The sequence below is a fragment of the Manacus candei genome, unplaced genomic scaffold, assembly GCF_025592945.1.
Source record: "Manacus candei isolate 608988 ecotype Guabito, Panama unplaced genomic scaffold, ASM2559294v1 h1tg000005l, whole genome shotgun sequence".
NCBI lineage: Eukaryota > Metazoa > Chordata > Aves > Passeriformes > Pipridae > Manacus > Manacus candei.
In genome coordinates this window covers 9,709,961-9,722,109 of record NW_026138053.1, presented here as the reverse complement: position 1 = coordinate 9,722,109, position 12,149 = coordinate 9,709,961, and the positions used below count along the sequence as shown (strand labels likewise).

At 39.7% G+C, this 12,149-nt stretch overlaps 1 protein-coding gene across 1 annotated transcript in view; it reads left to right on the top strand.

The window, feature by feature from the left end:
* The window catches only part of JAK1 (Janus kinase 1), a 51,584-nt gene that overhangs the window by 22,593 nt on the left and 16,842 nt on the right, over nt 1-12,149 (top strand). Inside the window, exons 2-4 of the mRNA XM_051797874.1 lie at nt 5,364-5,442; nt 6,269-6,467; nt 8,010-8,133. Of these exons, the coding sequence (XP_051653834.1) occupies nt 5,437-5,442; nt 6,269-6,467; nt 8,010-8,133 (329 nt within the window). The 5' untranslated portion in view covers nt 5,364-5,436. The remainder of the gene's footprint in view (nt 1-5,363; nt 5,443-6,268; nt 6,468-8,009; nt 8,134-12,149) is intronic.

Below are 12,149 nucleotides of genomic sequence, written 5' to 3'. Positions count from 1 at the left end.
TCTGGTCCTCCAGTGGGCAGAGAATGTCTCATATGTTGGAGTGGTTTTTCTTCCATTCTGTGTTCTTTTCCACTCCTGCCTCTCTGATGGATCTGTACAACAACTGCAGCGTGTTTTCCTCCCTTGGCAAAGGTAGAGCCATTCCCTGGGCTTCAGCACCTCCTCATAGACCTGAGTACTGTGCTTAACTCTTGAGTTGAAAGAGTTACTGTGTGTTAGCAGAGCTGGGGTGTGACCCCGTGTTCACTCCCTGTGTGCCCCAGTTCCCAGTGAGGAACATTATATTCACTTCTATGGAATTTTTGCTTTTACCTGGTACACAGAGCATGTGTGTAGTCCTGCCACATCCTGCTCTAGTGACCTTTGGGGAAGCCCAGAAGGAACAAGCTTTCCCCAACCCTTTTTTTGCAAGAAAACATGGATTTGGAGGTCTTTGCCACAATGACTGATTTTCCTGAAAGTTTTTCCACACGTCTGAGCTGAACATCAGGAAACCCCTTAAATCAGTGTGGTGGCACCGGGAAGAGGCCGCATTTCCTGAAGATCTGCTTCATTGCTGGGAAGATGACATGGCTCTGTGCCAGAGAACTTTCATCCCTTCTGAGAGGTGCAAACTGCTCCTTGCGTGCAGCACGGGGATGAGGAGAACATAAAGGAAGGAAAAGGATCATTAATGCAGTGTCCAGGCAGGAATAAAAACAAATTGTCCATGTAAATGACTTTGAAACTGGAATCTCCCTTCAGTCTTCGTAATAAAGCTCTGTTTTTTAGATAATTGGCTTGTGAAAAAAAACTAATTACATAAAAATCATGTCATTGTTGGAAGGTTTCCATGATGGCTTGAGGCTTGATACCTTTGCCTTCAAGGAAATTGATACTGTTTTAGCTGAGGATTGGTTACTATCGCCTGGATAGGGTTGTAAGTGGCTCAAGAATTGTATCATTTGAAGTTGCTATTGCACCAGAAATTGTGAATAAAAGGCAGTTAAGTACACATTTATAACTTAGAAGCAAGTTATAAAAATCTAATTGATGTGTTCATTGCAGGGGGTTGGACCTTTAAATGTCCCTTCCAACCCAACCTATTCTACAAGTCTATGAAAAATTGTTGATCACTAGAGAAGCCCAGTCCATATCCAAAGGAAGAACAGTCTGGAAAGGTCAGGTAATAGAGAGGAAAATGTGATTTTGTGTTTGTGTGCGTGTTGCTGCCTCTGCACCAGGACATTAAAGGTGGCACATTAACATGCAGCTTTCTGAGAGGGCTGAAAAACTTCTTCCCACATGGGTGACACGTCACGAAATTCAGAGAGGGAGCTGAAACTGTGTTGGAAAAGCACAGGAAACGAGCAGGGTCAGTTCTCATAGAGCAGCAGTGAGTTGAGTGGGTTTGTAAAACTGGTACAAAGTCAGTGAACACACCAGGACTCTGCCTCCTCTGCTTTTCAGAGCTAAAAATGGAAATATAGAATATCTGTTAATACAATGAAGGCGGCTGAAACACCCGACCATGTGCACCCTGTTTTTCAGTTCTTAAGAACTTTACTGCACATTAACTATTTTTGATGAAAATTTCCATTCCATGCCCTCTCAGCCCCGTTTTAAAGTAAAATTTTATGACATAGATCAGCCATATCACAGTCTGAATTCTATAGAAAAACCCAAGAGGAATTAGTAATTCTGGTTTTGGGGCAGAGGTGAACAGTATGTGGTGAGATCACTCTGACTAGAAGAATAAAGTAAATACAATAATAAAATAAATAAATTGTACATTTGGTAATAGTCCTGTAGAAAACAAATAGCTTGTGATCATATATATAAATTTTCAATAAGTCTCCAATAGGTTATGCTGGATTAGATGCATGTCCTGTACTGTAAAGGCTGTGACAAGTTTCTTGAGCAGGGTGTTGAAAAAATAAGAATTGAGAGCTTTTGGGCTGACATAAAGTATGAATAGCACAAAAATGACATTCCGTACATGCCTAAGGAAAGTTTGTCTGTTACTGTCTGAGCCTGAGCAATCACAAACATCCCCAGGCCATGTCCCTGTCACGAAACCAGAAACTATATTGGCTGAGAGGGCAAAAAAGAGGAAGAACTTGCAAATGGTGCTTCAAAGTGAGTTTTGGTTTGGTCAGATTTTATCTGGGATTTTCCTCTACTCGTATTTTAGGGACTTTTGCCCTTGAAATGGACCTTCCATCTTTGCCTTTTGGTTCCATGGTCTTTGGTTATGGTGGAAGCGTGGTGGAGGTGGAGCAGGGCTGCTGGGGGGGGTCAGGTATTGTTTTTGTGGCAGAACTCCCCAAAATAAGCAGGAAGCAAAACCTGCATTTGAAATCCAAGCAGGTCTCAGCTGGGGGGTTCTTCTCAAAACCTGTCTGTGTTTTGTATTTTTTCTCTGCCTGTTAAAATGTTTCGTGAAGGGAGACCAAAGGGTGTTGGGTCTGTGGGGTCTGGTGGTCCTGCTCCTGGCAGACTCTGCTTGAATCTACTCTACCTCACAGTGCCCTTCTTTTGGGAAGTGTGGAAAAATTTAAGTATGTCCTACTGAGAGCAAGAAAGCTGGGTTGGGACAAAATCCCAACAAATCTTTTTGTGTGCTCAGGTGGGGATCCTGAACTGTGTGGCCTCACTTGAGCTCAGCTAGCTGACAATTTACAGTATCTCCCAGCTGATGGGTTTATAAAGTTTCCTTATTAAAGCCAAGTTCTTTTTGTGTTGTGGGGTATTTTTGTGGAGAGGACTCTCTCTCTTGTGGAAATGTCCCAGCTGCACTGGAGGCCTGGGAGCCAAGGCTGGCTTTCCAGGGCTCCTCCTTCCAAGCAGCAGCTTAGCTCCTTCCTTCTGGTTCAAGGAAGATTTGCAAATAGTTTCAGAAGTATTTAATATCTCCATCTGCTTTTTCTTAGTTTTCAAGGCATGCAAAATTTTAAAGGGGTTATTTAATAGTGTTGTGCATTTGGTTTTTTGCTTAAAGATGCTGGAGCTCCTAGGCTTTATCCACTCTTCCTTTACTAAGGACATCTTGACTGTGGCAAGTCATAGGCAGGAACTTGAGTTTTCACCAAATATTATTCTCTGCCAAATATTTCATTAAGTCTTAATAGTTTAATAACCAAACTGACTTAGAGCAACCCGCCTTTAGAACTTCCTCTCCCTATTTTGTAACTTTTCATTCTTGATACCAAAAATTTGTGAGGTCTTTGTCTGTGTGTCAGGAAAAATGCCTGTGGGCTCCAGATCTGTTCATTGGCATCATCCAAAGGAATTAGATGTGAGTTTTGGCAGTCGTGGGTGCCTGGTTTTGTGTTTGTGCCCCAAATCACTGATTTTGTGGTTGTAACCCTTGTTGAAGATGAACCATCATCCCCATCTGCTGGTGCCCTGGGCTGGGGATTTGCTCACTCTGCCATCCAGGTTCTCTGTATCACTTCTATTAAGATTAAACAGTTTTGTGAGTCAGAAAATTCTCAATCACTTAAAAAAACTACTTACAAGTTCTCAAAGCTTATACTGAATTGACCAGTGGAGTAATTATGATTAATGTATATATGAATATACTGGGCAAAAGGTCTCAATACTGTGAGCTTCTACATCTGAGCAAAAGCCCTTTCACTGCTGGCAATGGGGAATGAGTTCATATACAAATGCTATAGGAGACAACTACCCCTAAAGCTGTGCTCAATGAAACAATGCCCACATTCATCCAGTTCCAAAAAATTAGATCTTAAGTAAAGACAGTTTTACCATTTTATGAATATTTTTGGCTGAGTTAAGTATGTTTTCATCCTGAGTTAAGTATGTTTTCCATAGGCAAAGCAATGAAAATTAATTTTCTATCTGTATAACATTTCTGCCTGTTGGATGCTGCAGCAGAGTCTGGAGGAGCTGCCCTAGTGCTCTTCTGGCCACAACCTGTCCATACCATAATATTACTGTGTAGGTCTGGTGAGGGATGCTGAGAGACAGCAGGAATTTGTCCTGGTCAAAAGAGACATTTTGGAAAATGGAGATGCATTTTTAAAATGGGAATTCCTGACACTGAGCATGGGAATATCTGGAAAACTCGTTAGTAAATAAGTCAGAGATTGGATGTTGGTTTGTTTGGTTCATCCCACAAAGTGTTTTGTAAATGAAGCAGTATTTAAGGATTTTTTTTAGGACTATGGGAATTGCTGTGATTAAAAACAAGAGTAGGAACTATTAACCAAACCAAAGATGGCTCTGTTGAAAAGCAACATGTTTGATTTATGAATTTGCAAGAAGGCACTGGTTTTATATTCCCCTCACATTTTAAAACATCTGGACAATCTTTTTAATATTATACCCACACAGACATCAAAATATATTGAGCTTCACTTATATGTCATTTAAAAGGGGGTGTTTTCAATTAGATTAAAGTTAATATCTTTAACCTTTTGCATTTAAATTTCATGGTGGTGTGCAGAAATAATTACTGGCTTGTCTGTATGTTCCAGTAATCATGCTCTCAATTATTTCTTCCCCATATTATTGCCAAGGGGATGTGTCTGGAAACTCAAATTTAGCATTCAAGTGGCAAGGATGGAAGGAACATGCAGTTTAATTGTGAATGTGTGCTGTGCTGTTAAATGTTATTTTTTTCTATGATAATATCACGGTTTTTGGGCACTTCCCAAACACAGGGAAAGCTTTTGTGGCAGTGTCAGAGTTTCTCCAGACTGAGCCTAAGGCTTTTGAAGCAATATTTGTTGAAGTCTGTTCTATCAGATTAAAGGCTTTACACTGTTGAAGCAAAAACAAAACACATTTAGTTTGAAGTACATTTTGGCAGAGATAGGGGGGAAGGATGGAGACTAGAAATGGAGGAATCTTTCAGCCTCACATGAGTGATACCAAACCAGCAGTACTGTCAGGCTTATTTTAAACACATTATTTAAGTGGTAATCTGGAAGGGGAAGAAACAATAGACACTAGGAAAGACCTGCATTAGCAATATGTAGGTGAAAATGTGAAGAATGGAGTGACTTCGGAAGCCATGAAGGAGGTAAAGCAGAGAGGAGAATGTTCCTGTGGTGTCCCAGCTGATGGTTGCAATGAGTGTGACCTCAAACTGAAAATATGGAAAAAAGCCAATGGATAACCAAGGCTTTCCATGTGGTTTTTGTTTGTAACTCAGCCAGTGCCCGCAGAGAGTGAAAAGAAATCAGTGTATTCTTGTTGTGACTGCCTTTGGTTGAGACTAGATCCAGATCTCAATCATAATAATGTAAAGATCCCTTGGATTGCATAGGGCATTTTATTGACCTGATCATTTAATTTGTACCTCAAACTGTACAAAGCCATTCCTGACAATTTTAATTGTTCCCTTTTTTTTTCAGTCGGAGTCAAGTTGCTCCTGGAGAGGTGCAGACAGTCCATTTCAGTTGTGTGGAGGATCCCACAGTCACATAAATGCAGGTGTGTTGGTTTTGATGTTTGGGTTTTGTTTGTTTTTCAGTGGGAGGATGAATTTCATAAACTGTAGAATTGGTGGTTTGGGCTTTTGTTGTTAATTGAGCTAATACTTAGTAAAACATGGAACACAGACCCCAAATCATCTGTTTCCTTTTGGCTCTTTCTATTTAAGCACTAGATATAAAATGCAAAATGCATTTTCTTTTGTGTCAGAGATGTCTTCTTATGCATTCTTGGCAGTGTAAAAGCTTTTGCTTTAAGTCTACTTAGTGATACTTTTTCATTCTGGAGAGAGAGAGAAGTAGTAATAAAAAATAACTCTGCAATAAAGCTTATTTCACCATGACTCATTAAGTATCAGGAGTTTAAAACACAAAGGGTGAGAGGGGACAAAACAATGAGAAATATTTAGCTGTTAAGGGGACTGTAAAAATAGAAGCTGACTTTTTAAAAAAGGAAACATAAATTGAACTGTTTATATTATCCAGTCTCAAGTGCTGGTTTTTAGCCAATTAGGTGCCTAAGGATGTGAAAGTTATTTGTGCTTTACGGTAAGAAAGAAACCCTCTAAAACAGTTGTGGAACCACCGGAAGAGAAGGGAATTCTTTGGAGCAGAGTTCCCAGAAACAGAATAATCAGTGACATTTGATTTTTCACTTTTCATCTCGTTGGTTTGGAATAATCAGGTTCCCAATGTGAAGATTTTGAGAAATGTGGTGCCTGGCCCATCAGAGTAAGAAGTGGCCTCACTAAGTGATGGATTTGTGTTCTGATAAACATTCAAACTCTCCTTCACCCTTTCCTTAACTATTTTTCCTCTGCTTTCAGTATCTAAACGTAAAAGAAGATTGCAAAGCCATGGCTTTCTGTGCAAAGATGAGGAGCACAAAGAAGAGTGAAGTAAACCTGGAAGTTCAGCATCAGGGCTTAGAAATCCTCTTCTACCTGCAAGATAAAGACCCCATTTGTTACACCAGCGGGGAGTTCACTGCCGAGGAGCTGTGCATTGAAGCTGCCCAGAGGTGTTGTGAGTACCTGGATTTCATTTGATTTGATTTGATATGATTTTATTCCCAGTATCGAAAGTGATGCATCCTCTGCATTTGAGTCAGTGTTTGTACAAGCAATGTGCATTTTTTGTGGCCTAGGATGAAAACTTTTGCCGAGGGGCTGTTTGGTCAGTTCTTAAACAGCATCTCCTGTGTTGTATCACTCTGGTCTGTGACTCAGCAAAATACTCAAAAATATATGTAATTCTCCAGGAAATAGTGGATTAAATCTATGTTTGTCTCACAACCCACTGTACTTTTATATTTACAATTCTGAGGTTAATTCCTGCCCTGAAGCCAATTTTGTGTCCCCATGGAACACTAAATGTTATTCAGCTAACATAGGAGTGGTGAATCTGGCTGTGTAAACAGGTGAACTGGGCAGGAGTTTTCCTGCAACTTTAAAATGATTTCTTCTCCCAAGTCACCTGGATTCTTGGAACATTGAATACCCTTCAGTTCATTTGCCTAATTGCTGCTCTTCCATTGGAATGGAATCTGCAGGACAAACCTCATCAAATAAGTACTGATGTGGTTTTTTAAATAGTTTTAATTGAAGTTAAGGGTATTTAACCACCCACCTATTTCTGTCAGCATGGAGGAGCCCATGTACTGTGCAGCTGCTCCCAGTAATTTCTGCCAGAAGTTTAAAAACTTTATAGAAGTTACTTAAAATGAGCTTTTCTTAAAGGAATTCTTTCTACCTTCTCTTGTTTTTCACTAATGCCACTGCACACAGCAGTGAAGTACAAATTCTTGCCCGTTTGAGCAGGGCTGTGATGCTGGTCCCTGCTGAAATCCCAACTGGAATGTTATGATGGCACCTGTATCCTGCTTGTTACCTGCACAAGTCAGTGGCTGCCCAACCCCACCTTCTGTGAACTTTGAAATTAGGCTCAGATTTTATTTCCTTGGCTTCTCTTCTCCCCAATTCACAATGGAAATAGTTTCAGTGGATGCTGCAGGAAACAGGAGCAAGGAATTCAAACAACAGACCTGTAAACACTCCACAGCCTGTTTTTCTCTGGGATGATGTAAATGCAAAGGTTAAAGCAGGTCAGCCTGGACATACAAGTCAAAGTCTGTTCTTTGTGGAAATCCCTCTGTTGAGCGAGCAGAGAATGTGACAATGGCACATTCTACTTGTTTGCTAAAACCTCTCTGAACTATGGGGGCAAAATTCATTCATAAAACAAAGTGGGGCTATTGCTGAGTGGTTTTGTTAAAATACCTATTTCTGTGATGTGGGAAAAGTAATTTCCTCTCAAATTCAGGGCAAAATCAGAATTTCAGAATCAGTTTCATATTGGAAGTAGCTATTTAATACACAATAAAACAGAAGGATTGAACCAATGTGCAGGTTCTGCTTCAACCTTAACTTTCTAATATATTAGAATATTCTAATATACCAGTCTCAGTTTCTTTTCAGCCTGAAATATTTGCTTTCTGCATTTGGATTTTGGGTGTGTGTGTGCATTGTGGCCTTGTGATTCACCCATTTGTGTATTTTTCTGTGCCAGCTGTGTCTCCTCTGTGCCACAACCTCTTTGCACTGTATGATGAGAACAAAAAGCTCTGGTATGCACCAAACCAGGTCTTTAAAATCGATGAGAAAACATCCTACAGGCTCCACTATCGCATGAGGTAAGAGAAAACCACCTGAAAAATGATCCTCAACCACATTTAATTGCTCCAAACTCTTATTGGTGAGCTCCCTGAAGGAGCAGGAAAGCAAAACCAAAAGCAGCCACTTGTTTTGCACAGCTTAGAGATGAACAGCAGAAGGTTAAAATATCTCCTGATTTCTTTTCATCTTTGCTGTCTGACCTTGAAAAAAGACCCAGGAGTTGAAAAACGACAAGAACTCGTATTCACAAAGCTGGGAGTGAACAAGCTAAAAGCTAAATCGAAAAATTGGCTCAAAAACATTGGGGTTTTTATGTCAGTGTTTTCATGTTTTGGTTTCCATTTGAAGTGCTCCAAGTGAACAGTATTCCTGGTGAAGGAGATGGGAATTTTACTAATGTTTACTTATTTTGCTATATCGGTTTACTATTTATATTTACTATTACTCACTAATATTTGTATATACTCTATATTATATCTTATATATAGTGATATACATGTGTTTATATATTATATAATCACAATCTATTATTTTTATATTATGTTATTTATATTATTATTAATTTTATTATTATTTATTTACTAGCACATTATGCTTCCTTTTTTACATTTAAAAATAATAAAAATATTGGGTTTATTCTGACTTTTCCTCTTGCATCAATTTGAGCTTTGAGTGTATAACATAGGAGAAAAATATATAGAATAAACTTTGCTTACAGGAATAATTAATTTAGAAACTTTACCCATTTTCCCAGAGAAAGTCAACAGATAATTTTTGTCAATTTTTCAAGACACAACTGTAATATTCCCTCTGTGCCTTAAAATGTAATCCTCACACCCAGGGTCAGTTTGGGATACAGGGAGATACAATCTGAAGGCTTTGCTGATCCTTGGACTGTAGGTGTTTCCATTTGATCTCTACCAGACTGGAATTGTTATTGTTGGATGAACTGCTCCAAGGAAAAATTACTGACAGTCATCAAAGGTCTTTGCTTTTCAAATAATCATAATCCCAGTCCTTATTTCTGGAAGAGGAAGAGGACAGTAGTCTTTTCTTTTTTCTCTAGCACAGTCTGTTAGTGCTATTAATGACTTAACCTTGGCTAATCTCAGATTTAAACAGCTCTGATTAAGTTGGGCAGATAAACACCACACAATAATGGAATTGAGTGACTCTAAATGAGGTTCTGAGGACTCTAATGGCCTCTTAGAGAGCATTGAGAGCCCTTTCTTGCTTTGAGATCACTCACTTCAATAATAGACTGAATAATACAACATTTCTGGTGTAATGTGAACCTGGAGTGTTTTCCCCTGAAACTCCTTGTTTTTCTCAGTAAAAAAGGTGTTGTTTTAAAAGTGTAGTTGCGGGGATTTAATCCACTCATGAGAAGTGTGATGCACTTTGTAATTCTGGTTTAAAAACCGGGTTTTGCTGTGTTTGGTGGTGTTTGGTATTGATATGTTCCAGCTGTGGGTGAGTGATGAGAGGTAATACCACCTTTCTTAAAACTGCTTAAACAGCTCCCTCTTGTAAATCTTCTTTGGCTGTTCATAACCCAAAGATGAGTGATAATTAATAACACCAGTTCTTTTGTTATTCCCTGAAAATAATTATGGGTACATGGACAAAATTAGTCTATGCTGAGCTTTATTTTTTTTGACAGTTTTTTGCTGTACCATTTTATAATTTTCTGGAAAATTTTCTGTTGTACCATTTTGTAGGATGAAGCTGTGGAAAATACTTTGGTTTTTATAATTAAAAGTTCTGGTGGTTTATTTTTTTAAGCTTTGCAGTTGGGATTTAAAGTTTGGCAGGGAAATCTCTTTTGTCCCTTGTACTCCATGTGTGAAAACTGGCAAAATTTGGGCCAAAAATATGTATTTTACATCATTTCATATGCATTTAAGAAAGAGTTAAGCACCAAAATCTAAAGATTCTTATCTCCTCAGGAATAAACACTGTAGTGTAGAGGTGAAGTGGTGTTTTCCTTTCTTTCTTTTCTCATTTATTGTGTGTCTTGGCTTGGGCATCTGAACTGAGAGCAGGGCAGTGCTGCAAGATTGTGAGCAATAGGGTTGTGAAACTGTTCACTAAATGAATCTTGTTTGTTCTGAGCTCTGCCAGAGGCAGAATTCCTCTGAAAAAGAAAAATTATGTGGGCTTATTTAACACTGCAGTGTATTAAATGCATAGAATTATTTAGAAACTAAATTGGCAGCCTCATTTCTGTAATTTCAGTACATTGATAAATTTGCTCTAGTCTTGTCCTATTGAAATTATATCTCTAAAATGAATGTTTGTGACTCGTTTGAAATGCTTTTAGATGTTTGATTTTCCCACGCTGCTGAAGGCTTATTGTTTTCTGATGGTGTGAACTTCCCATCCTCCTCAAATCAGTGTCAGCTGCTGCTACACTGCTACCCTTCTGATAATATTTTAAAAGGACTTGCTTTATACTTTGTACCTTGCCTGTATTTTTTACACTTGCCTCGAATTAAAAAGAAAAAAAAAGAGCTACAGCATGAGAAACTACAGTATTTTGTAATATCCTGCTTTAATCAGCACAGAGCTGATGGAGGAGGAGTTTAACTGTTCCATAGCTGGATAGTGTTTCTTGGTGTGGAGAAGGGATCTAATTTCTTTCTAGTGGAAGGTGGCAGAGTAGTTGGAATGAGATGAGTTTTAAGGTCCCTTCCACCCCAAACCACTCCATGTTTCTGGAAACTCTTGGAAGAAGGACTATCAGAGCTGCTGTAGGTGAGAGAGAACAGCAGGTCCCTCTTCCAGCATTTCCACCACTCCTTGGCCAGGTGCAAAGCTGCACCTTCCCAGGGGCGACCCTCCTGAGCTGAGTCCCAAAATCCCTCTTCCAGGCTTTCACCCGTGCCCTGGACTAAAATACTCTAAAGGAGGGCTGAGCCCTGCTCCTGAAATTCAGGAGCACACAGTCTCCTTTCCAGCTCGTTTGCAGGACTTGGGAATTGGAAAACTTGTGCTCCTGTTCCTGTTTCTGGAAGTGGAATAGCAATAGTCTGTCCCCCCCTCACCGCAAATCCATTGGTCTCCTCAAGGAAGAGATTCTCCTTTATACAATTCCTCAAACAATGGGGCTCTAATTGTTTTTGTAACTTGTAAGAGTTGTCTCAATCAGTGCAGTTTAATAGGAAAAGGATCAAATCCTCCTCTCAATTTCAAACAATACACAATACCATGCCCATAATTATTTTCAGGAAATAACAAAAGCATTGGAGTTATTAATTATCACTCATCTTACACAGGAGATACGGAAACAAAGTTATTTCCTGGAGGCAGAAGGATTTGCTTTGCTCTGCTTTTCAGGCTTCAATCAAAGGAGTTCTGAAGGCTTTTAAAGTCCTTGTCAGGAGTTTTTTGGCACAACTGTGTGTTGGTATTTCTCCCTAACAAGTGCTTAACTAAAAGTACTAATCGTGTTTCTGCTTTTAAGATCCTGACTCTGCACTGAGGCTGATACACACCAGCCTTGACCACTCCAGAACTGGAGCTTTATCCATGAATTCCAATTCTGGTCAGACACAAGTCACTAAAATACAGTCACATATTTTAAAACATGTTTGCATGTGACTTCTCCTATTCGTAAACATTGATTTCAGCCCTCCCTTTGTATTAAAGCATTTAATATCTATTTATCTATCTGCCTGTCTTGCTGTCTGTCTCAATCACGGAGTGGTTTGGGTTGAGAGGGACTTCAAAGCCCATCCAGTCCCATCCCCTGCCATGGGCAGGGACACCTTCCACTAAACCAAGTTGCTCCCACCTGGCCTTGGACACTTCCAGGGATGGGGCAGCCACAGCTTCTCTGGGCAACCTGTGCCAGGGCCTCACCACCCTCACAGCCAAGAATTCCTTCCCAATATCCCATCTAACCCTGCCCTCTTGAAGTGGGAAAGGTTGTCCTTCCTTATCCTGTCCCTCCAGGCCCTTGTCCAAAGTCCCTCTCCAGCTCTCTTGGAACCCCTTTGGTCACTGGGAGGCCACAATTAGGTCACCTCAA